This window comes from Callithrix jacchus, chromosome 2 (assembly GCF_049354715.1).
Source record: "Callithrix jacchus isolate 240 chromosome 2, calJac240_pri, whole genome shotgun sequence".
NCBI classification, from domain to species: Eukaryota; Metazoa; Chordata; class Mammalia; order Primates; family Cebidae; genus Callithrix; species Callithrix jacchus.
In genome coordinates this window covers 164586147-164612604 of record NC_133503.1, presented here as the reverse complement: position 1 = coordinate 164612604, position 26458 = coordinate 164586147, and the positions used below count along the sequence as shown (strand labels likewise).

The following is a 26458-nucleotide window of genomic DNA, read 5'->3' as shown; positions in this document are numbered from 1 at the left end:
CCATTGATTGGACTCCCTCGTGACCTGATTAAGTAGCTTTGGTATGATGATACTGAGCCTTCCAATGTATCTTGAATCTCTCAATAATGTAATGCTTGGCTGTTTTTGCACAGACATGGTGCACAGATTCATTAAATGTGGCAGAGAAAGGCACTTTTGAGGAAACCTGGTTCGCAATCTCATGTAGCTTGGTGAAAATAGCGACTCATCCTTATGGTTCTATGCTCCTCATTGCTCAGTACACTGGTTGTATATGCTCAATAAAATGTCCATTTTACAGTCACTTTCCACAGTCTCACGGCTAGTTAGCAGAAAGTCTAGTCTTGAAAAAGCTCTTCACCTCCCAGAGTGGAGCTCACCCTGTTTCACTATAGTCCTGGCCCCTTTACTGTCTTGTAGACCTTGTGGGTATTATATACTAGCTGTGTCTTGCCAGGCAGCAGCATAGTTAATGAGTTGTGTAGGAGTGGTTTCTTGCTATAGCTACAGTGCTAGTATTATGAAATGTCAGCATAGACTTAAATAGGCAAGACTTTTCCTTTGTGCCATGGGTAGCATGATCCTAATTATCTTCCTTCCTTGTTTTGAATCTAGATAGAGGTTTCCTAAAACCTTCCCTGTGGAGCATTGATTGAGGGTGAGGAAGTTGAAAATCGTGGTAGACAAGGAGCCAGAAGGCTTAAGAAGGAAGCTTAGTAATGACTAAGATCTAAACAATGTTGACAGATAAGCCTGTCTTGGAAAAGCTGATCTTGCAACTTTGACTTATGAAGAGACTGCTAGTTCAGCTTCTAACAGTGGAGGCGACTGGGGCTGACAGTTCTTTTGGATGTATACTGGGAATTATGATCCTGCAATAAACATTCTTTCCCATTTAGGTGGGACAAAGGAGGGGACTGTCTTAGTTGGTTCAGGCCTCTATAACATAATGCCACAGACTGGGTGGCTTAACCAACAAACATTTATTTTTCACAGTTCTGGAGGCTGGAAAGTCCAAGATGGCAAACTTAGTGTCTGCTGAGGGCCCGCTTCCTAGTTTGCAGATGGTCACCTTTTCCCTGTGTTTTCACATGGTGGCTGGAGGGGAAGCTCTGGTCTCTTACTCTCTTACCAAGGCACTAACATCAAAATGGCCCCACCCTCATAACCTCATCTATACCTAATAGTCCCCAAAGAATCTACCTCCAAATACCATTGCATTGGGGATTAAAGCTTCAACATATGAATGAGTGGGAAGACACAAACATGCAGTCTGTAGTGGAGACTGTGAACTAGTGTGATTTTTTGGGGTGAAACTGTTGCTTCATTCAGTGGGTTTGTGAGGAATGTTACTTTAAAGTCTTGCCCTTTGGCAATCCTGGCATGTAATGCAAAGACATCAAACTAAATTTGTAAATCTGATACACTGTGGCTGCAGATGCTAGGGAGACATTTTTCTCTCATGTTGAAATAGCAGTGCCTCAAAGACCTAATACAGGTCCTGAGCAATGTAGGCTGGAATTACCATCTCTTCTGAGACAGAACACTGGTACTCAATCTTGGGATGTGTAATGTAAAGACTCAAATACCAGAAAAGAGTAATGTTAACATTCAAAGCTAAAACTTCAATAGTGCTTATCATGCGCCAGTAAATGCTGCTAGTTGCCTAGTTCCTGCTTCTTTCTTCTAAGTGGTTGATCAGAAATATCCAATGCAGATATTTTGTGTATCTTCGGTTCATGCCATGGTGTATAAGTGCTCTCTTTACTACTGGAAATAGAGTCATTACGTCTTAAAACTCAGATCCAAATCAGAAAATTTGTCCTTGAAATTCTGTTTCTTTAGAACCGCTCTCAGTGCATAAATCTTTATTAGGGTTCTTCAGAGAAATAGAACCAATCACATAGATATAGATGTATGATATCATATATATCCTAAAGGATATATATATCTTTATACTTATATGATTTATTGTTTTTTATATTTCTATTTTTGTCTTCATTGCCTCGAGCATATGGAGCACATAGTTTAATAGCGTTAAAAAAGTTTTAGTATATTCAATCAATTTTGGCATTTATGGGTCCATTTCAATATTTAAAAAATGTTTCTTCTGGTTAATATTATTTCTTTTTTGAATGACTTACAATTTTTGACAACTTTTACTTTGTTCGGTGCTGAACTTTGTCCTAATGCACAGCTAACTTACTTAGAATAGGTTAGATCTTTTAGTGCAATCAAGAGCTACCTTTAGTCTAGAGTTTGTATTATGTCCTTTCATTCTGGTTGGTGGCAGTATAAAATGATCCCTCCTTGTGTGAGTTTTAGGAATTGTTAGACTTAATGGTTTCTGGTGCTTCTGTCCCTCACTTACACACGGTTCAGCCTCTAGTCAGTAGTCAGCACAGATCAGCAAGGGTCCCACTCTGCTGAGCTCCAGAGCTATCATTCCTCCCTGTGCAGCTTTGTCTCAGGCAATTTATTCTATCAGTTCTAATGCCTTGACTCCCCAAACTCAGATTTTAGTTCTTCAATTCAGTGGAACCAATGGACACTGTTTGAAATCCACCTACCTGTGCAGTGGCCTGAAAATCGCCCACCAGGAAGTAAGCTGTGGCAAGCCTAAGTCTCACCTCATTTGTTTCCCTTCTCTTGGGGATTCTAGTCCTTCAATAGCTGTTGTCAAATGTTTAAAAACCATTGACTTTCATTTTTTTCTAGTTGATTAAGGCGGAAGAGTAAATCTAATTCCTGTCACTCCATAGTGGTCAAAAGCAGAAATTTCTTAAATAGAATAGCATTTAAAAGAAGCCTGTTAATCAATTCCAAACATGAACCGCATGGTGGTCTGCTCCCCAAAAGTGGAATGCAAGATCACTGAGGGTATTTTATTTATTTTTGAGACAGAGTTTTGCTTTGTCACTCAGGTGGGAGAGCAATGGTGCCATCATGGCTCATTGTGGCCTCAACCTCCACTGATTTTCCCACCTCAGCCTTCGGAGTAGCTTGGACTATGGGTGCGTGCCACCATGGCCAGCTAATTTTTTAAATTTTTGGTAGACATGTGGTCTTGTTATGTTGTGCAGGCTGGCCTTGAACTCCTGAGCCCCAGCAGTCCTCCTGTCTTGGCCTCCCAAAATGTTGGGATTATAGGCTTGAGCCACTGCCCCTGGTCTCTGAGGGTATTTCTTATTTCCATGCTTTGCAGTTTTGGGAACAAGCATCTATCTTGGGAAAGAAGAAGTTTCATTTTCTTATCCTAGTCATTTAGGCTTAAATTAGAGTTTTCTTTGATTCACCCCTTTAAATATAAATATTCCAAGCAATATTATCTCTGTCATTTCATTTCTCTCTCTCTTTTTTTTTTTTTTGGATTGCAATGGCATGATCTTGGCTTACTGCAACCTCGCCTCCCTAGTTCAAGTGATTCTTTCGCCTCAGCCTCCTGAGTAGCTGGGATTATAGGCATGTGCTACGATGCCCAGCTAATTTTGTACTTTTAGTACAGATGAAGTTTATCCATGTTGGTCAGGCTGGTCTTGAACTCTCTATCTCAGGTGGTCCACCTGCCTTGGCCTCCCAAAGTGCTGAGGTTACAGGTGTGTGCCACCAATCCCAGACACCTCTGTCATTCCTTTATACATTTCTTTAGTCTAAAAACCTATCAGGTAGTGTCTGGTTGCCTGATTTACCAGTTTATCTACTTTGTTAATCATGTCCTAAAATGCTGATTTTATCATTTTACTGTCTTGATCAAGAACCCCTTTTGGTTGCCTACTGTCTTCCAAATAAAGATTAAATCAATTTTTCATTCAACATTTGGTCCCTTTGCTATTTGGTCATCTTTATCTCTTAATCAAACATTTCTGCTATTGTCAAAAGAGCTTTATTCTATCCTCTGCTGAATGTAACAGATCGGTAAACTGCCACGATCAAGCCCTGCCCACAGGCCTCTCTGCCCCATCCACCCATCCACAGGGCAGGCACATTCCCAGTGTCTCAACCCTCAGCACAGCCTTTGAGAATTGGATAATGAATGGTTTTCTTATAATTCCACTAAGAACAGAGTAAAGGTAGATTCTAACACCCCCCATTCTCTTTGAAAAATTGAAAAGGTCCTGGTTAACCTGTCCTGCAGGCTAATAAGCAGTTCCCCAGCCTCTCCATCTCCAAGATAGAGCCTCTTTTGACTACTTTGCAGTTAAGAAAGGCTAGGGTATTGGCTATTTTAATCCTTAGACCCAGAGTATTTGGAGGAAGTGGTAGGTAATGTAAGAGAAGGGATTTCTTATCTTGTGTTTTTCAGTGGCTCCCAAATTGAAAAAGAAGCTATGAGTCACATAGGTTTGGAAAGTTATATTCCCCAAATTTATCTTTCCTTTAGGATAACCACATAACTCAATAAATAAATCCAGGACTGTTTGTCCAGAAGGAATACAAATAAGTAAGGATGTTTTTGTTGGATAAAGAAAGTCTGACAAACTAGAAGTAGGAAGCACATGCCCTTTTTCAGGTCATGACTTGGTGATTTTATTCACACACAGACACACACATGTACACACACAGACACATTTTTGTAATGAATTTTACTGTCCCTCCCTCATGTTCCTCTCAACTGTGTCACATTTTCTACTTGTCCTGGTTTACGGGATACCAGAAATGAATAAGAAAGAGAAATCCCAAGAAATGGTAATTCCCAGGCTGCAGCTATATAAAATTGTTTATCAGAAAGTTTTTCTCTGCCAAGGCTTCTAATTAGCTCACAGGTTACTAGTCCTTCTAATTGACTGTGCATTCTCTGCTTCTATCCTGAGGAAATTTGAAGGATGATGGTGGGGTTGGAGACCAGCTCAAGTAAGAGTAAAACACCATTAGAAAGTTTTGCTTTAATTTTAGAGTCTGGTGAGTGCTTCAGAAGTGCTTCTCTCTGTATTTTATCCTGTGAAACAATGTCAGTAACGTGACAATCCCAGCTGAGCAATTTCTCTGGCTTCTTACACTGGAAGCCTATTTTTTTCTTCCTGTCTGTGATGTTTGTTCTTCTCCTTTCTGGTAAAACTGCCTTCATGGCAGGGTCAGCCAAACTAAACAGGCCTGATTTACCAGCAGAACACTGGCTTCCACTGTTGGGTTAAAGGGCAGAGTACTGAGTTGCAAAATAACATAATTCAGAGTTCTTCAAAGCAATGCTCAGCCATTAGGCAGTCCATGAACATTACAAAATCTCCAGCCTAAAGTAAACATAAATTGAAAAATGATTATATGTGCAAATCAGAGTGAGAAAAACAACAGCAGTGAGACTAAAAGAAATCTGTAACTTCTTCAAGAGTACTTGACATGATTTTCCTCTGCAACTTTATTTTCCTGAGACCCTTAAGGAGGCTGTATTAATCCCTTCTCACACTGCTAGGAAGAAATACCCCAAAATGGATAATTTATAAAAGAGAGAAGTTTAATTGACTCACAGTTCTGCATGTCTGGGAAGGCTTCAGAAAACTTACAATCGTGATGGAAGGGGAAGCAAATATGTCCTTCTTCACATGGCGCAAGAGAGAGAAGTGCTGAGAAAAGGAGGAAAACCCCTTATAAAAGCATGAGAGCTCACTGTCATAAGAACAGCATGAGGGTCACTGCCCCCATCATTCATTTACCTCTCACCATTTCACCATTTCCCTCCCATGACATGAGGATTATGGGACTACAATTCAAGATGAGATTTGGGTGGGGACATAGCCAAACCATATAATTCTACCCCTGGTCTGTCCCAAATTTCATATCCTCACGTAAAACACAATCATGCCCTTCCAATAGTCCCCCAGAGTCTTAACTCCTTCCAGCGTTAGCTCAAGTCCAAGCCCAAAGTCTCATCTGAGACAAGGCAAGTCCCTTCTGCCTATGAACCTGTAAAATCAAAAGCAATTTGGTTACTTTGTAGATACAATGGAGGTACCGTCATTGGGTAAACACACCCATTCAAAATGAGAGAAATTGGCCAAAACAAAGGGGCTATAGGCTCCATGCAAATCTGAAATCCAGTAGGGCAGTCATTAAACCTTAAAGTTTCAAATTGATCTCCTTTGACTTCATGTCGCACATGCAGGCACACTGATGCAAGAGGTGGGCTCCCATGGCCTTAGGCAGCTCCGTCGCTGTGGATTTGTGGGGTACAGCCCCCTTCCTGGCTGCTTTCATGGGCTGGCATTGAGTGTCTGTGGCTTTTCCAGGTGCATGGTGCAAGCTGTTAGTGGATCTACCATTCTGGGGTCTGGAAGACAGTGGCCCTCTTCTCACAGCTCCACTAGGCAGTGCCCCGTTGCGGACTCTGTGTGGGGGCTCCGACCCCACATTTCCCTTCTGCACTGCCCTAGCAGAGGTTCTCCATGAGGGCTTCACCCCTACAGCAAAGTAGCCCTCATGAATGGGATTAGTACCCTCATAATAGAGGCCTGTGGAAGCTTGTTGCCTTTTCCATCATGAAGACACAGCAAGAAAGAACAGCACATGAAGAATGAGCCCTCACCAGACACCAAATCTACTGGCACCTTGATCTTGGACTTGTCAGTCCCAGAACTGTGAGCATAAGTTCTGTGGCGTGCAGATTACTAAGTATTAGATATTTTGTCTTAACATCCTGAATGGACTAACACATAGTCAGATAATAATAATCAAATTACTATTCTGATTTTACAGATGTGGAAATTGAAGTACAGAGAGGTTAAGTGGTTTTTCAAAGTCAAATGGGTAGTAAGTGGTGGAACCAAGATTTGTGAGAAAGATAGTCCTAGAAATTCTTGCCAAGATGAATCTAAGATGAGAGTTTAGACGGTTAAAGGTTCAGAGGCAATGTGTTTCATGTGTCCCTTCTACCTAATCTCAATCAATCTATGAGAAAGGCGCTATGGCGCAGGCTAGGATTGGGGGTGTGGTGGAGATACATAAATACCTGACCAAGTCCTATGTGAGTGAATTTACACTCCTGTCAAGGACATCCTATAGTTCTAGGGTGGCTCAACCCAAATTCTATTAATACTTTTTGCCCTACATTTTGAAACTGTCCTGTCAATACCATAATTGCTAGCTATCCATGACTATTAAATTTCTGTTAATTAAAATTAATTAGGTTTTATTTTTTAAATGGATAAATAAAATAAAAATTAAATTAATTAGCTACAATTAAAAATCAAATTCCTCAACTACCTACATTTCAAGTTGATACATGTGGCTACTGGCTACTATGTTTGTCAGTATGGAAAGAAAAAATGATTTCCATCATTGCAGAAGTTATAATGGGTAGCACTATTTGGCAAGGTCATTTGACTTAAAATAATCTGCCAAAAGAAGTCAACTAAACCCATGTGTTTTCCCTTCTTTTTGTTTTTTTGTTCTGTTTCACATATCTTATGCTTAGGAATAGCTTCTGACTCCATTAAGAATTTCATGAAACCCATTACCCAGAAAATGAACCTTTGCATTTCTATACCGAAATTTGTATATAACTTTGGTGGGATCATAAACTCTCTGTGTAACAGTTACCTATTGGTGCCTAGCAAATTACCTCAAAACGTAGTGGCTTAAAACACCAAAGTTTTATTATCCCACACAGTCTCATGGTTCAGAAATTTGGAAATAGCTTGGTTAATGATTCTGGTTAAAGATTCTCATTAGATTTTGCTTGAATACATTTCACTAATAAAAATATGAGACGCTCATCTAAATTTGAATTCAGGATAAATAACAAATAATTTTTTAGTGTAACATATAACTAGGATATATTTTTACCAAAAAATTCAACATTTATCTGAAATTCAAATGTAACTGGGCATGTGTATTTTATCTCACAATCCTGGGTTGCAATCAATGTGTGAGTGATCTGGGGTTTCAATCATCTGTAGACTAATGGGCTCTTGCATCCATTCCGGATATGACTCACTTACATACCTTGCAACTGAGTGCTCATTGTTTGCAGGAGTTTTTTGCTGCTTGGACCTCTCCACTGGGCTGCTTGAGTGTCCTTATGACACATCAGCTAGCTTCTTCCAGAGTGAATCAATCAAGAGAATGCACTATCATTTATGACCTTGTCTTAGAAGTCATATTCCATCATTTCTGAAATATTGTATTGGTTGCACAGGTCAGTTTTATTCATAGTAGGAGGGGACTTCCCAGGAGCATGAATACCAGGAGGCAGAAATCACTGGGAGGCTGCTTCCATTCCTTGGAATATATACACACACTTTACAGAGTAAGAGCTCTATGAAGGCACAATTTTTCTTTTTAAAAAGAATTATTTATTATGCTTTAAGTTCTGGGGTACATGTGCAGATCATGCAGTTTTGTTACATTGTTATACACATGCCATGGTGGTTTGCTGCATCCATCACCCTGTCATCTACATTAGGTATTTCTCCTAATGCTACCCCTCCCCAATCCCCCTACTCATCTACAAGCGTCAGTGTGTGATGTTCCCCTCCTTGTGTCCATGTGTTCTCATTGTTCACCTCCCACTTATGAGTGAGAACATGCAGTGTTTGGTTTTCTGTTCTTGTGTGAGTTTGCTGAGAACAATGGTTTCCAGCTTCATCCATGTCCCTGCAAAGGCCATGAACTCATCCTTTGTATGGCTGCACAGTATGCCATGGTGTGTATGTGCCACATTTTCTTTATTCAGTCTATCATCGATGGGCATTTGGGTTGGTTCCAAGTCTTTGCTATTGTGAACAGGATTTTTCTATTTTCCCTCCCTGTTGTGGTTCCAGTGACTATAACAATGCCTTATAAAGCTGTACGCATTCAATAAATATTTGTTAAATAAATGAAGAAATGGACTCCTAGTCCATAATCTCTTTTGCAAAAGATTTGATTGCTCTCTAGGCTTTGTAGAAACAAAGATGTTTCCCCAAAGAGCTTGGCGATGAAGAGATTAAAATATAAGTAATATAAATTTACAGGGGCATTCTAAAGTAATACATTAATAATGGTGCTAATAGATGGTCATAATGGTGCATTTAAATGAGTACCATTACCTGTGTTAGGAACTTCTTTTCAGGGCTGGGCGTGGTGGCCTATGCCTGTAATCCCAGCATTTTGGGAGGTCAAGGTAGGTAAATCACCTTAAGGCAGGAGTTTGAGACCAGCCTGACCAACATGGTGACACCCTGTCTCTACTAAAAGATACAAAAATTAGCTGGGCGTGGTGGCAGGTGCCTGTAATCCCAGCTACTCAGGAAGCTGAGGCTGGAGAATTGCTTGAATCTGGGAGGTGGAGGTTGCAGTGAGCTGGGATTGTGTAATTGTACTCCAGCCTGGGTGACAGAGCAAGACTCCTTTTTAAAAGAGAGGAAAGAAAGAAAGAAAAAGAAAGAAAGAAAGAAAGAAAGAAAGAAAGAAAGAAAGAAGAGAGAGAGAGAGAAAGAAAGAGAGAAAGAAGAAAAAAAGAAAGAAAGAAAGGAAAGAAAGAAAGAAAGAAAGAAAGAAAGAAAGAAAGAAAGAAAACATTTTTAGGTATATAATTTCATGTATGTAACCTTTCACTTATACATTGTGAAAAATAAAAGAATAAAAATCCAAATACTATGAAGAAATGAACACACTCATGAACACACACATACATGTGCTTGTGTGCGTGCATATGCACTATTGCTCTAGTATAAAAGTAGAAAGGAGATAATGACATTTAATAGAATGTCAGACAGGGTCTTTTGTAGAAAATTACCTGGCATAGTCTTGACGCATAAATTGCAACCTGGGAGAGAATAGGCAGGTTAAAGTTTATCATAAGACTGATTTTGAAAAGAGGAATGTGGGTAGTAATTCAAAGCTGACAAAGATCTGAGAGGAAAGGGTTACATGAGGAAAATAACAGTGGACCTCTTTTTAGTGGCAGCAGAATTATGTGGGTCAAGTTCTGCCTCTTTGAAGTCTGCTGGGACTTACTTTCTCAAGATAGAGGGCTAACCTATGCAAAGCTCTGTGGCTGTCACTATCCAAATCACAGGTTATCCCTGAAGTGAACTTGTGGGATTTGCTTTTTGCTAATGGAAGCCACCAGGGAGATTCTGGAGAGGAAGGAATATATCACCACTTCAATACCCACATTCTAGGTGGCATCGTTTTCCTCAAAATGCTGCAAGTTTGGGAGGTAATAGGATGAAGACGGGAGTCAGTTATAGAAAAAGGCAGCAGTTTATTTCTTGATGGCTTACAGAAGAATGCCTGTCTCTTTACACCTTCTCAGGAGGGTCTGCAGGGCGGCCTCGGCGGCTCTCTGGACGCTAATACAGGTATCTTGACGAAGTGCTTGGAGCCCTGAAATGCCAAAAATAGCAAAGTCAGGTGGATGAGGAGAGTCAGAGCGCAGCAAGAAGGGCAGACCAAACCAAGGCCCAACTTTTCAGCACTGAGGGTCAGACCCAAGCGGGGCTCGGGTCCTCATGCTCACATTTTATCCTAAAAGGTGGGATGCAGAACTACGAGAATGATTTTAACACTGAAATAAAGGAAGAGAAGGCCCTGACTTTGTGATCAGTAGGTTTAGGCAATTGGAAAGTTGTAATCTATTGGTGTTTCTGATGCCTGCAAAGGGGTGGAGCTGGAGGTGGCTTTATAGCCTGGGGAAATTCTAGAGTCTAGAGAGCATCAGACACAATAATTGATATTAAGATTTTCAAGTTCTGGGCTCATGTGGAACTTAGAGCAGCAATATTTTCTCTTTTCCTAACAAGGTAACAATATGCTGGGCAGAAACTAAGGTTGATACTCACGTGTGGTCAGTTGTTCTCTGTCTAATAACTCCACGTATTGGCTGGTCAAATTGAGAATGATGGCATCTAAAGTTAATATGAGACAGTGTTACTGGTTTCATTATAGAAGGAGAGGCCAAGAAAAATAGATCAGGTTAGCCTCTGCACCTGGTGAGAATGTAAATGGTAGGTTGGTGAATTAGCAAATTATATGACTTCCTTTGCACCCCTCAGAATGATGTGAGGGTGACTTCTATTGGGTCCTGAGTGCCATGTCTGCAAGTAGTCACTTATCCAGAGTATTTGGCAGAGTTCACACATGATCTTCTGAGGAGGCTACTTGTTGTTGAGATTTCAAATCTGTGTAACACAGGGTCTCAGTCTTCAAAAAGTTTATAATGTAGTTGGTAGAGATCATATGTGATTCAAAAAGGAATCCTCAGATTTTTAATTTGGTCTTGAAGGTGGTGAAGGGAGTGGGTCTGTTAGAATTTCATGATAGAAAGATCCTTAGAGATTTATTTATGTTTTATTTTATATCAGGCAGAGAGGTAACATAATGTTAAGTCAATTTCCAGAATCACATGGGAGAGCCACAGGCTGCTGGCCCCACATTAACATGCTTTCCACTTGTATAATGCTGCCAAAGCTCTCGGCTTGAACTGAACTTTGGATGCTGAGGATAGTTTATCTTATGGGACGAGGTGAAGGAAAGTGTTTATGTAAAGGCAGCAGCTGGGAGCAAAGATTTGGAGAAAAGAAGGGGCAAGGACTCAGAGCTGGAAGGAGCATGAAGGGCTCAAGATGGGAGAAGAGTGAGTGTAGGCAAGTCAGGAGAGGTTATGAGTTTTCACTGCCAAAGGAAGCAGGTTTCTTTGAGGGAGGATGTTACAAGATGGAAGGTAAAAGCCCTTCCTGGGCTTTAATCAAAAAGTTATACTCGTCTTCTAGTATCCACACAGGACAGCTTCTGGTCAAAGTAAAACTAGATGGAAAAAGCAGACATATCTGGGTAGGAAATGGTGATGCGTACTCACCTGTGAGTTTGACAGCTGCACTCCTGATTATCTCCCAGCTACTGGTGAAGAAGGTGTAGGAGTGTGTGTGGAGGATCCACAGAATTTCCTGGTTTTTCTTGGCCTAGAAGAGATGTGAATTACAAACAGGGCAAGTGGAAAGTGAACCTTTGTGACATTTGGCATCCTATAGGTCCTCAGACTGGATCTGTAAAGGCCAGTGAGCACTCACACATCCATAAATTAATTGGCCGAAAATTGTCGTGTGGGTATTTTGATCTACATTTAATCAGGAAGGCATGAGAGTTTAAGGGATTAACCAACAGATACGAATGTTAGGAACCGAAGAGAATAGATCCCAGTCAGGACTTGGGAAATGAGCAGAGGGTCCTGTGGCAGGACACCGGGTCACTGCTATCCTTCCAAGGCAGTTCCGGCTCCGGCCAGAGATTCCTCGCTACGTTGTTTGCTCTTCTAGGGTTTGTTGAGACTCTTGTCCTGCCTTTTTTCAAGGTGGCATCTATTGGACACTCACCAGTTTCATACAGAATAGCTTATAAAAATCCCTGGCCCTTGGTAGATCCTGATCAAGGAGATGGTCTAATACCCCGTAGAGTTCCTGAAGGCCCAAAAACGGAATGCAGACAATCAAGACATCACGGCAAGCCTGGAAAACAGAGTTTTCTGCATCACAGTCCAGAATGTTAGGATCTCCTCTAGAAGGGAAAAAGTGCTGAACAGTACTGGGAAAGAAGCAGTAGAAGTCAGTGGTGTGAATGGCTTTATAGTCATTGCTGGCACCTTCTCAGTTTCCAGGATGGAAGAGCAAACTCGGGAAGAGATGGCAAAAAGAACCCAGAATTAGAGAAGTGGTTTTCAGGTTCAGTTCTAAGGGATGACTTTAGACCAGGCTCCTGGTGCAGCTAGACCAGGCTTATTGGCACATCTCAGCCGTGGGGGGAGCAGGAGGGCAGATGTCTGTGGAGAGCACTTACAACTCCAATCTTGGGGTTGGGATCCCAAAGGTGCAGAAGGAATGAAATCAGGCTCTTTTTTATTTCCTCAGCAAAAAAAATCTTCCACCTTTTTCCTGTTAGGGATGCCAGGTCCTCAAATAAGAAGATGGCAGTCAATCTCACATCATCCTGCTCCTGTGGTGACAAACGCATGTCGTGGTGAATATCCTATCACATGCCATTCCTGCCAGCACACTCTTGGCTCTTATCCCACTATCCCCATTTCAGCAAAAGAAGGCTGGAACGCAGGCACTGATGCATCATAGCCATGGCCTGTAAATATTCCAAGAACTTTTCCCTGAATCCTTCTCTCCATACTCCATGGGTTTAAAAAACCCTGGGTATGGGGGTTTATGTGATGCCAGAGGGTTGATTTCTGTCTTTGAGTAGCCAGTGGGGAAATGTGACCATTAGCACAGGAATGATAAACAGGGGTACTCAAAGAAAAGGCCAGGGAGGGAAATTAGTTTGGTTGTATGACTAGCCTAGAATTATGGGGCCTCTAACCTTAATTGCCCAAGGCCCAGTACTATTCTCACAACACCAAATATTTTCTAAAGGGATTACAGGCAAGTTGGGAATTTGGGCCTTGGTTCTTAGAGAGGTTAATCCCGGAAGTGCCTAGCTCTACTCTTGAGTATGTGAAGTTACGGAACATTGTTGCTTTTTGTCCACGATGGCAGGCAATGATTTTAGGAAACCAAAGGGGCAGGGTGTGGTGGCTCATGCCTGTAATTTCAGAATTTTGGGAGGCCGAGCTGGCGGATCACCTGAGGTCAGGAGTTTGAGACCTGCCCGGCAAAAATAGTGAAACCCCGTCTCTATTAAAAATATAAAAATTAGCCAGGCGTGGTAGCAGGTGCCTGTAGTCCCAGCTACTTGGGAGGCTTAGGCACAATAATCGCTTGAACCTGGGAGGAGGAGGCTGCAGTGAGCCACGATTGTACTACTGCATTCCAGCCTGGGTAAGAAAGCGAGATGGTCTCAAAAAAAAAAAAAAAAAAAAAAATAGAGAGAAGAAAAGAAAAGAAGAGAAAGGTGGGGAGGAAGATGGCCTCCCATTATCTCATATACTTTACTAATTGTTTCAGAGTTCCAACAAGGAAGAAATGAAGTGAGATGAATTTCATGGAATTTAAAAAAAAATTTTTAGGCCCAGAAAACTAATTTAAAATACCCATATGAACAAAGAGGGATTAAAGACAAAGTAGTCCTGAATAGCAGAATATTATTTAGATAAACAATAAACATAAAAAATAAAGTTGGCTGAATGTGGTGGCTCATGCCTGTATTGCCAGCACTTTGGGAGGCCAAGGGAGGCAGATCACGAGGTCAAGAGATTGAGACCATCCTGGCCAACATAGTGAAACCCCATCTCTACTAAAAATACAAAAATTATGTGGGCATGGCAGCATGCCCCTGGAGTCTCAGCTACTCAGGAGGCTTAGGCAGGAGAATGGCTTGAACTTGGGAGGCAGAGGTTGCAGTGAGCTGAGATAGCACCACTGCACTCCAGCCTGGTGCCTGGCGATGGAGCAAGAGTCTGTCTCAAATAAATAAATAAATAAATAAATAAATAAATAAATAAATAAAGTTAATATAGATCTTCTAAAAAAATGATGGTTTGTTGGGAAAAGACCAGAAAAGCTCAGATGTGACCTTGTATAATGAAAATGAAAGTAGAAACACATTTTTAAAATTTATTATAAATAAGGTCAGGATTTATTTTTAAACCTCTCTTTATTTAGAAAGAGAAAGCTAACCAAAAACAAGGTACCAAAAAAGTAGAGAGGCGTTTAGTTAAAGAAGTTTGAATTTTGCAAAATCAATGAGCCGAGGAAGAATCAACCGATTGAGATGATGAAAAATAAGAAAGAAAAAAGTGCCAACAGTGTTTTGGGTGCTGGGAGAAATATTAGGGAAAGTCTAGTCCAATATCCTCATGTTCACTTGAGAAAATAGAGTCACAGAGGATAAAGCAATTGCTCAGGGTGACAGTGTGGGGAATAGCAGCAAGAAGGAAATGGAACACGGGGCAGCAGCCACGTTTTCTGTTCTACCATTTCATTCAAGTGTCGCCATGTTTTAAAAATTCTAAGAAAGTATTTAAATATTGAAAGGAAAAAAGAAAGAAAACTTGGAGATTATGGAAAGCAATGCTTAATACACAGAACAATATGTGGGCAATAGATCATAGAGTTAACTACACTTGTGAAAAGACGGCATTACTGGAGAACAAGTAGCACATTATTACTAAGAGCCAAAGTTTTGTCCAACTTTACTTTTACGCAAACATGATGGAGTTGACACCTATTAGAAATGAGCAAGTTCTGGCCAGGCGCGGTGGCTCATGCCTGTAATTCCAGCACTTTGGGAGGCCGAGGCGGGTGGATCACGAGGTCAAGAGATCGAGACCATCTGGGTCAAAATGGTGAAACCCCGTCTCTATTAAAAATACAAAAAATTAGCTGGGCATGGTGGCACGTGCCTGTAATCCCAGCTACTCAGGAGGCTGAGGCAGGAGAATTGCCTGAACCCAGGAGGCGGAGGTTGCGGTGAGCCGAGATCGCGCCATTGTACTCCAGCCTGGGTAACAAGAACGAAACTCCATCTCGATAAATAAATAAAAATAAATAAATAAATAACCAAGTTCTGAGCTAACAACCAGCAAGACTAGCATATTTTATCCTTCTCTGATGACACTGAGAAACATTATCTTGACCACAAAATTGTTAAGTGGACTTGTCATGTACTAGAAGCTCAGCTCTAAGAGAATTATTATCAAATCAACAATAGTCCAGGAAACCTGACAGCTGGGGCCTGAAGGAGTGATTTCCACCCTGTACAATGAAGATAAAGGATATCTTTGTTATTTTTACAGAAAATACTAATTGGGTGGGAGCCCAGTAAGTAAGCATTTTTGAGGACAAGATACTTTTAATTATTTTTAAGATAGAGTTCATTCTTGTTGTCCAGGCTAGAGTGCAGTGGCATAGTCTCGGCTCACTGCAACCTCTGCCTCCTGGGTTCAAGTGATTCTCCTGTCTCAGCCTCCGGATTAGCTGGGATGACAGGTGTGCACCACCACTCCCGGCTAATTTTTGTATTTTTCGTAGAGACATGGTTTCACCATGTTGGCCAGGTTGATCACGAACTACTGACCTCAGGTGATCCGCCTGCTTCAGCCTCCCAAAGTACTGGGATTATAGGCATGAGCCAGTATGCCTAGCCTAAAAGTGATATTAGCTGATTGGAGGAAATAGATGGAAACAAGGAGAAAGATGTTTTCAACGGCCAGGTTTAGGCTAGTACATAGACAAGAAAAACTGCAAAAATATGAAACTGAAGAATCATGGACTGTGGGCATATACTACAGACTAAAATCTAGAGGTTCATACGGTTAGAATGCCAAAATCAGGAAGAAAGGGCAAAATTAAAAAAGATGGAGCAAAGAAATAGGAAATGGTTAGATTTGAGACATAGTATTTCTTTAGATTCTATCCAATACTTCTTGAGCCTCATTTAGAGTTCCAACTCAGTCATGGGCTTGTAAAATATTTAATGAGCAGAAAAAATTAGTTATGATGAATAATTAAGGAAATGAAGACTTCTAAAGTCCACAGACTGTAAGGTAAATAGGTAATTGAACAAAGCCATAATGTTTATGAAGAATGCACTAGAGAAGACAACTAGCAGTTTTCCATCTCCTCTGACAATAGCACATGAGGAAACAGGTTTAGATTACAAAATAATAGGTCTAGGTTAAAAATACATTTTTACATTGATGGCAGTGAATAAACAAAAAAATAAATACTAAAATGTGCTTCCTGGAAGGCATAAGGGAAAATGACCCTTCTCTGCCAAGGATGGCTGACTCCTCTTTTTTGAAACTGGGGCTTTGGAGTAGATCAAGAGGTGGCAAACTTTTTCCCTAAAAGGCCAGACAGTAAATAGTTTAAACTCTGTGGGTCATAAGGTCTCTGTAACAGCCAATCAACACCGCTATGGAGTGTGAAAGCAGCCACAGACAATAAGTAAGCAATAAGTATGGCTGTGTTCCAATAAAACTTTATTTACAAAAACAGGCTGTAGGTAGGATTTAGTCCATGGACTGCAGGTTACTGACACCTAGGTAAAATGAGTCTCTGAATGTTGGAAGTGGAAAGGTAGTGTTGGAAGCAACATTGTCTTTATTCGGGTCCTAGTTCTTCCTTGAGCACTGTCATCATTTATGCTTCCCCCCAAAGCAAACCTTGAGGTGAAGACTTAGATGCAAGTAATTCATTTAGGAGGTGAGCCCAGGAAGCATGTGGGGTAGTGGGGATGAGACAGGAAAGGGAGGAAAGCTCAGAAAGGAAGTATTAATGAGTGTGTTACTGTTATGAGCAAGTGGAACTCCATCTTTCTGAGGGATGAGGAAGCTATGAAATTTATCTACAAACTCTTGTTTCTTATTGCTTGAGGGTCCTTCCCAGGGCATTTCTTCCCCCAACAATTCTGGCTTACCCTGCTTAGACCAATCATGATTCCCAACCCATAGAGCACCCTCAGGCAGAGAGACCCAGGAAGCCAAGAGCTTGTATGGAGACTGTCTGCAGGTGACCTCTGGGACAGGCCGAGGAATATGGGTGGGACACTGACCTTATTCTGCAAGCGCTACCTTATTCTGTTCACTCACTTCTGGGAAGGGAAGATGACTAAACAGGATCACTCACATCTTCAAAGAAGGTCCTTGTTTGCAGCACTATTTCCTTGAAGTAGAAGCTCACGTCTCGGTCTGTGAGCAGCACCAGGATTTTTTTTAGAGCCTTCAAGCTTTCACAGACAACTTCGGTGCGAGCCAGGTGATACAGGCCTCTGATGATAGATTCTAGCATTAACTGCTTATGTTTCCTCACCTATTTTGAAATAAGACTGCTTAATCTTGAAAATTGTTTTTTGTCAGTCATGTACTTCCTGTACTTTAACCCAAGAACTATCACATCAGCAATGTATTTGGATTTCCAATTAATTTTTATGTAACTACTAAGTGTGGGTGAGTTAATAATTATTTCAAAACTTGACTTAAGTGAAGCATTTCCCCTTAGAATGCATTTTACCTTGTGAGGAGCCCCGGACGCTGTGTTGCCGAGCCCTCGGATGGCCATTTGCCTCAGAGTGGCATTGGAGTCCCAAGCACTTTGATCCATCAAGATCAGCACATCCCGCAGATTGCCATGCTTCCAAAGGATTGGCTCCTTCATGAGCTGAAATCAAGACACTCCTCCCCTTTAGTTAAGAGCATGGCCTCCCTTCAGGAGAGTGCCAAAGACATCAAAACTACAATTAAAGAGAGGACCTCACTACTTGTGGAGCAGAGGAGGAAGCCCTCTGATAAACCAGCAAGTCTTGCTGAAGCTGAGCTCTAGATGTGAGCAGCGCATAGGTCAGGCTCACATGGTGATGTGAACTAAGTTACCTGCATAAGAGATGTGTCTAGTGTTGGTGGCAAAACAGGGCACGGGAAACAGGGATGACTGATGGTGTTCCTCCTCTGGATTGGTTGGGATAGTCTTTAGGCCAGAATGTGAAGGGTCAGTGCTATATTGCTTTGTTTTGTCCCTTACAGATTCATTGTCCCCCTTTCTCTGCCGTCTGCAAACCAGAGGGCAGGAGGTGAGTGAGGTGGTTTCTTTTTCCTCCTTCACCCCCTGCTGAGGTACTGTATCTCTGGCAGTAGCTGGTCTCTCCTCTATTAAAGCCCTGCACTTTGAAGTCTCTCTTCACTGGTTTGAGAGCTTACTGGGCTACAGACCCTGAGAGAAATACCCCAAGGTGACCCAGTGAGTGTGCTCTGAGGACTGCTCTCCCTTGCCTCAGAGAAGAAAGCTGTGCCGGTTATCCGGTAGTTCTCCGAGGAGGAGGTGAGAGATGAGAGCAGCTGTTCCATGATGTCCAGTACGACTCCGTGTCGCCACACTGCCATGCTCCTAGAAAATGCACATTTTAGCAAAGACTTATTTTTCTAAACAATGGAGGAAATCTTAGTTTATTTGTTCATCAGGCAAGTAATCTGTCTAAAAAGGAATGCTTGGCTGGGCACGGTGGTTCATGCCCATAATCCTAGCATTATGGAAGGCTGAGGCGGGCAAATTCCCTGAGCTCAGGAGTTCGAGACCAGCCTGGGCAACACGGTAAAATCCCATCTCCACTAAAATACAAAAAATTAGCCAGGCGTGGCAGTGTGCACCTGTAGTCCCAGCTACTCGGGATGCTGAAGCAGGAGAATGGCATGAACCCAGGAGGTGGAGGTTGTAGTAGGCTGAGCCACTGCACTCCAGCCTGGGTGTAGAGCGAGACTACTCCATCTCCAAGAAAAAAGGAATACCTATGAAAGCCACTGAGGCTTAAACTTTAAAATGGCCTATCCAAGTGCCCAATTTAAATGTAGTTTCTCTAAACTATCCCATCAAAAAGTGGGCTAAGGACATAAATAGACAATTCTCAAAAGAAGATTTGGCCAACAAGCACAAGGAAAAGAAATGCAAATCAAAACCAGAATGCGATACCACTTCATTCCGGCAAGAATGGCCGTTAAGAAAAATAGATGTTGGCATGAATGCCGTGAAAAGAGAACACTCTTTCACTATTGGTGGGAATGGAAATGAGTACTGTGGAAAACAGTGGAGATTCTTAAAGAACTAAAAGTAGATCTACCATTTGATCCAGCAATCCCCCTACTAGGTATCTACCCAGAGGAAAAGAAGTCATTATATGAAAAGGATACGGGCACATGTATGTTTTCAGCAGCATAATTTGCAATTGCAAAAAATATGGAACCAGCCCAGATGCCCATTTCAACAAATAGATAAAGAAAGTGTGATATACACACACACACACACACACACACACACACACACACACACACACCATGGAATACTACTCAGCCATAAAAAGGAATGAAACAATGGCATTCACAGCAACCTGGATGGAACTGGAGACTATTATTCTATGTGTGGTAACTCAGGAATGGAAAATAAAACATCATATGTTCTCACTCACATGTGGGAGCGAAGCTGTGAGGACGCAAAGGCATAAGCATAATACATTGGACTTTGGGGACTTGGGGGAAAGGGCAGGAGTGGGGGTGAGGGATAAAAAAGTACACACTGGGTACAGTGTACGCTGCTCAGGTGACGGGTACACTAAAATCTCAGAAATCATCACTAAAGAACTTATTCATGTAACCAAATACCACCCGTTCCTCAAAAACCTACTGAAATAAAAAAAATAAAAAAATTTTTTAAAGCTGATAAAAAAATGTTCAACAGAATTCTAGGTATGTGAATATTAAACATTTATTTCTTTCAAAAATGTAGTTTGTCTAAAGATGTTCACTTGAATCACATTTCTTGAGGGCAGTGGTGTGTGTGGGGCTGATCCTACCATCTCTTCCCACTGCCTTTGCTTTCTTCCCTGTTTGTCCTACTTCAACTAAGCGGATCAATCATGCTCAGTGAGGCTGCCTGTATTGCATGTTTTTTGTTTTGTTTTGTTTTCTCCTTTTTATCTGGTTCTAGAAAATCTGCACATTACCTGGCCAGTGAACATATGCCTATGTGATGGGTACTAGGACTGCTGAGTAGAGTCCATAGGTTGTCCCCCTCATCAGATTCCTTCGCAAGGCCTTCTCTCATGGCTTGGGCTTGCAGGCACTTTAGAGTGGCAGTTGAAAGCCTAAAGGAGACAGCATTACAAAACGAAGTCAGTCTTTATAGGGAATTGCACATTCCCAAATTTACTCTTCACAATGCTTTCCCATCCCCGGACTAGGGGATGTTGTATAAGGGAAAAACAGGCAGCCCTATGCTCACAATTCAGCCTTGGGATCCAGGGGGACATGCAGATGATGTGGGCCAGTAAGGAATGCCACAAAATCTTATCAACACTACCTCAAAAGAAAAAATAAGCCCTAAGAATAAAAAGCAGATAGTACCATATTTCACTGATTCTAAAACAGCATCTCTGAAATCAGGATGCGTAGACGTGTGTTACAATTGTTCTTGGCCATATAGTCCTTGTGATGTAGTTGCTGTGGTCTGTGCATTCACATGTGCTGCCTGGCTTAGGTGTAGCTCTTTATGCTATCATCATTTTAGTAAAGTTACATGTATTATTGGAATGATTACTTTTAATGGCAAAAATGGCAATTACTTTTGCACCAATCAAAGACATGTGTTGAATCTAAATGCCATTTAAAATGTCCTTAAAAATCTTGCACTATAATTATATATTGCAATGAAAAGTTATGCAAATGGCAGGGAAGCAGAATGATGTGATATAAAATGAAAATTTAGACCTCGTAATTCTAAAAGATTTCTTTTGATAAGTACAGAATAAACATTTTAAAGTTTAAGAAAGCACTGATTCGCGGCTTACTTTGGAGTCCTTTTCTATGTTCTCAATGGTATGCAAAAATTGCTTTTTTCAATTGCTGAAGTCTAGCATTTATGACCTATGGTATTTATTTTAATTTTTCTTCTTTCCCTGGTGGCCTTGAAGACCACAAGATTCCAGCCTTTCTACAAAGTTCTCAGTGACGGAAACCAAAGATTATACAGTAATTCCGCTAGGAAAGAAAGCATAGCCCCTTATTCCTTAAGTGACTATTCTGTGCAGCTACACTGGATAGTGGCTCAAGAACTATGGTGCCATGGCTTAGGAACAGTGGAGACTTGTTTCTTCATGGACAACGGATGCCATGCCAGAAAGTGCGAAAGTGCAGACCCTGACTTCTGCAGCGCCTCTCCTGTAGTGTGGGATTAGGACAGCTATGGAAGGCGCTTCCCGACTGGCCGTTTACCTGCAGGGGTCTGGGATCTGCTGCTGTTCTCCCTGCTGCATCACACGCCGCCTGCGGCTCAGGGGAGAAGTGGGCATCTTCTGGTCTAGTGTGCAGCTAACCAGCTTCAGGAGGAGAGTGAACAGCGCTGGATACGAGCGGGTGATAGAGATGCCCATTGAGATCACTTCGTACATGGCACAGGCTACCTGAAGGGGGACAGGGCCTCTTGGTTAGTCACTCTCACTTCCTCCAAGACCATCTTCTCTCTGAGCTGATTTTCAACTTTGTTTTCTTTACGAATGATTACTTTCTAAGTTGGCCATGTTTATAGTAAAAACACATAGAAAAGGGAAGGTTTATTTGTCTGGAAATTTCTCAACTCAGAGACTGCCGTATTAGCCCTGTGACTGCTAGGGGGCAAGTCATGTAAAATAAAATATTTTCGGCATTGGGGTTTTTCAACAAAAAAGGGTGCTTTGGATATCTTAAAGACTAATCTGGAAATATAGGTACATAGATTTTTTGGGGGAGGGGGTTGATGAAAATTTTGCTTCTAAAAATGATCAGCCACAGACAAAAGTACAGCCATAATTGTCCAATATAAACTGGAGTAAAGTTAGGGTATGAGGAAAGGAGGCGATATCATTAATGCGACAGTACCAAGCTCTAGGTGGGGATAGATCATAGAGGATGGCACAGTCTCAGGCAAGGGATGGGTTCAGTCTGTCCAACTCACTGAAATTGCCTCAACCCGGGCGATGTCATCTTCTAACTCAGTCTCCAGTTTGTCTATTAAGGCTCGTAAGAGTTTCCCATTGGAGGCTGGCTTTTCAGCCAGCACCTTCCACAATGTCCTTGTGTCCCTAGGGAGGCAAAGCAGGAAATTGGTAGATAAGGTACAACCTTGGGCTGTAAGTTTTCCATCCGACTCACTCTAAAATCACATTATGACTAATCACAATTTCAAGGGCAGATGGACAGGCTGCCATGCCTGGGGATAATGAAGACGTTTTACATAACAATTCAGCAGTCTAGCCTTGGGTTACTGAGGTTTGTTAAAGTCCACTAAGATGGAGATTTCCCATGTAGGTGCATTCTAGGCCACCAGAAAGAAGAGAACATTTGCTTTTTAATATTCCCTTATTCCTATGGCACATTGTTAAAAATATTATTATACAATACATATACATATCCTATTATATGAAAAGCACTTGGAAAAACATTACTTGTGATTCAAATACCAATTGTTAAATTGTTACTCAGATGAGCTACTTTCAACCTTTGTTTGTTGTCTTGCTCTCAAACCATAAATCCCTCCCCAGTGCCTTTCAGAGTGGCCTTTCCTAGGAGAAGGAATCAGTTCAGCAAGGATCTACCTGTCCAAGGGCAGAGGCTTCTGTAAAAGGTTGACAACAACTGTGTCCATGTGAAAGCTGGCTATTTGGGAGACAGCTTCTAGCGTGAACTGAAAACTTTCCTCTTTTTGTCTAAGGACTGGCATGTGATGGTAAATTGTGCTCAAGATCTCCGACAGCTAAAAAGGAAAAAGCCAAGTCAAACATTAGGTTGCCATTTTCCCTCTATGTGAATGACCTCAGAACAGGTACCTGTTGTGGGTGGGCAGTTGATGAATTATAAATAATGTTAAAAATAATAACTGATTTCACACATGGCCTATTTTTCACTCAGGAGGATTATTTGTGAATTAGGTATTTGTCCCTAATTCAATTTAGGAAACATTTTGTGAAAGGGTATAGCATGACAGGTCCTGTGTTTGGCATTGTTGGAATTTACCAAAGATGAAAAAGATGTATTCCTTTGCAAAAGGAGTCTGTCATTCAATAGAGAATATCAATCATAGACCTAAAGGCCTGTAGTCAAGGCAGTCTATGGCAAATTGTATACATGAGGTGCATATGACCGACAGGGGAATCCAGGAGGAACTGAGTCACACTGGAGGGCCTTTTTTTTTTTTTTTTTTTTTTTTTTTTTTTGTTCTTGAAGTACTGCAGCAATTTCAAAAGGCAAGGCGGAGATAGATGGGGGGAAGGGCATCCTTGTCAGAAAGAAGAACACAGATAAAGATGTAAAGTTAAAAGACATAAAAATACGTAGAGCACAAAAGATTGTTAGGGTATGCAGCTACTCTGTATGATCTTATACAGGTGGATACAGGTCATCATACATTTTTGAAACCCATAGACTGTACAACACCAGGCATAAACCCCAACACCTAAAGTCCATGGAACTGTGGACTTTGGGTGATAATGATGTGTCAGTGTAGGTTTTCCAATTGTAACAAATCTACTCTAGTGGGAGATATTGATAGTTGGGAGGCTGTGCATATGTGAGGGGAGCGGGAAGATGGGAACTGTGCTTAATTTTGCTGTGAACCTAAAACTGCTATAAAAAAATCTATTTTTTAAAAATCATGAGAACATGGGCATAAGAAAATGCTGAGGTTTCTAGTGTAGGAGAATGGTCCAGGTTGGAGTGCAGAGAGAACGCGGGTAAAAAAAGGAAGATGACTTGATAGAAAAGATGAAGCCAGATCTCAGAGCACTGAATGTCACCTTTATGAATTTGGATGTTAATCTGTGGGCGGTAAGGAATGATATTATACATTTGGATTTTTGACATGGACAAAGGCATGTATCTATGCTAAAGTAACTTTGCTTCTGGTAGACATTTCTCTCTCTTATTTTGGATAGACATTTAAGTTAGACACTTAGGTTGAATATATTTTCTCTGAATTATAATTCCTTAGTTATAAATAGCCCTTATTTATGATTACCACAGATTCCCAAGTCAGTGATGCTTGGAGAAAATTTCGGTCCCTATTGTAAGCCTTTACCTAGTGTGTGAACAACTCTTTATGCTAAACACACAAAAATATATGGGTATTCCACATTTCTCAACTTTGGCTGTCCCATGTCTAGCCCAGTACCTACTTCATAGTACATGCTCAATAAATGTTTTTAAAAAGACGTACTGAAAAGTAATTAGCACAGAGGTAATTTCCAATGCCCTTAACACAAAAGCTGTGCTTCGGAGAGTATTTACGTTGAGGGTAATTGACTGAACTATGGGGACAAGAACTTCTTTCTCTTATTCCCTTTGAGTTGCTTTCATTTAGTTAAAGATTTCTTTTTCTTTTCTTTTTTTTTTTTTTTTTTGAGACAGGGTCTTGCTCTGTTGCCCAGGCTGGAGTGCAATGGCACAATTTCAGCTCACTGCAACCTCCACCTCCCAGGTTCAAGTGATTGTCCTAGCTTGGCCTCCTGAGTAGCTGGGATTACAGGTGCCTGCCACCATGCCTGGCTAATTTTTGTATTTTTAGTAGAGACAAGGTTTCTCCATGCTGCCCAAGCTGGTCTCAAACTCCTGTCCTCAAGTGATCCACCTGCCTCGGTCTCCCTAAGTGCTAGGATTACAGGTGTTAGCCACTGTGCTCAGTCGATTTTTTTCCTTCTTATAAATGTTTGAATAACTTGTATTACATTTTTGATCAGTAGAGAAAATAGAGGCATCTCCATTTGGAGCTCTTAACCAAGCTTCCTGAATTTAAATCTTGTTCACTCTGCTTAACTCTCCAGTTGGGAAGAAAAATTGAGGACTTTCCCCAGTCCAGTGGCAGCCTTGCTTACCAGACCATAAACACTATGGGGTGTGGGAGAAAAGCCTGAAGAGTAGCGGTGAAATTAGGAATTCCCACCCTTCGTGGTTGTCTCAAAGGCATCCACATGGTCACTTTTATCCTTACAGCTCTAACAACCCAGTTTTCCATCATTCAAATGGCCTAGGTTCAGAGCTGCTTCCTCTAGCCAGAGTGAGACAGTTTGAAAAGTTTCTATGTTAAAAGACAAGACAGGCAATTGAGACAGGGCCTCAATGTGAGTCTTGTTGATAAATACACAACATAGGTCTCTAACGAGGCCTCTTGAGGCTGTGCAAGCCTTTGCATGCTGCCTATCAGCGGACAAACAGAGGCGGTGGCCAACTTGGCATTTCAGAAGTGTTAGAATTCTGCTGGGTTGTAAAACTGGCTGTCAGTTCACCTGATCTTCCAGAGCAGCTCCCTGCTCCTTCAGGACAGCAATCATCCATATGCCACAGGCCTTTGTGCATGTGGGATTGAGGCTCTCCAGACCATCCAGCGTTTCCTCCAGGAACATCAGAATTTCGTCATTTGGGATGAATTTACTGACAATCTGAAAATGTACCCAGCAAGATTCATATAATCAATCACCACATTTTATATCTAGATACCTACAGCATGCTGCCACGGTGTGTTTTCGGATATTAGAAATCACTGAACTTTTCAACAGTTTTGATTGAGGTCACAGAAACTGGAGAAAACACTAGAACAGACTAAAGACATGACCTTTTATTACTAAGCAAACTTTCCATGGAGTTGCCTTTTTATCATTTCGTATTTATTGAATCCTAATCCTGCTAAGGCAATTTCCTTTCCGAGCCTAAAGTCATAGCATATTGCATAGAGAAAAATAATGCAGAATGTTTATATAACAATATATGCATCATAAACTACTTTTACATACATTCATCTATCATAGAAACATGTCTTGAACTTGCCACAGAATACCTAAGCCTTGAGAATCCAAGAAAATCTATCAATATGTACTAAGTGCCATGCTGAATACTCAGGTGGTGGAGAGTGTACATACAGAGTATGGATTGTTATGAGCCTTATTTCTTGCTCTTCCATATTTCAATATTAAGAACAGTCCATAAAAAGGTCAATAAAATGGAAAAACTTTGCAATTGTGATCTCTGCATACAAGAACTATATAGAATGTTTGGTTGATAGCAGTCTGTGAATTTGAGTGTGTATGTTTGTATATGTGCATTAATGAAAAAGGGGTG

The 26458-nt window shown here is 41.2% G+C and overlaps 1 protein-coding gene across 7 annotated transcripts in view; it reads right to left on the bottom strand.

Annotated features, from left to right (window-relative positions):
* Nucleotides 1-10123: 10123 nt before the first annotated feature.
* MROH2B (maestro heat like repeat family member 2B) overlaps nucleotides 10124-26458 on the bottom strand; it is a 67540-nt gene continuing 51205 nt past the window's right edge. For 3 of the 7 annotated variants that reach the window (XM_035291623.3, XM_035291624.3, XM_035291627.3), the window contains 13 exons: nucleotides 25630-25782; nucleotides 22948-23105; nucleotides 22308-22434; nucleotides 21590-21777; nucleotides 20323-20463; nucleotides 18602-18716; nucleotides 17847-17993; nucleotides 17463-17645; nucleotides 12727-12882; nucleotides 12267-12398; nucleotides 11753-11855; nucleotides 10737-10802; nucleotides 10124-10281 (listed from right to left, as the gene is read on the bottom strand). In XM_035291623.3, coding sequence (XP_035147514.1) covers nucleotides 10175-10281; nucleotides 10737-10802; nucleotides 11753-11855; nucleotides 12267-12398; nucleotides 12727-12882; nucleotides 17463-17645; nucleotides 17847-17993; nucleotides 18602-18716; nucleotides 20323-20463; nucleotides 21590-21777; nucleotides 22308-22434; nucleotides 22948-23105; nucleotides 25630-25782 — 1776 coding nt within the window. In that variant the 3' untranslated portion in view covers nucleotides 10124-10174. The remainder of the gene's footprint in view (nucleotides 10282-10736; nucleotides 10803-11752; nucleotides 11856-12266; nucleotides 12399-12726; nucleotides 12883-17462; nucleotides 17646-17846; nucleotides 17994-18601; nucleotides 18717-20322; nucleotides 20464-21589; nucleotides 21778-22307; nucleotides 22435-22947; nucleotides 23106-25629; nucleotides 25783-26458) is intronic. The other 4 variants (XM_035291625.3, XM_035291626.3, XM_035291628.2 and 1 more) reach the window with 2 other exon arrangements.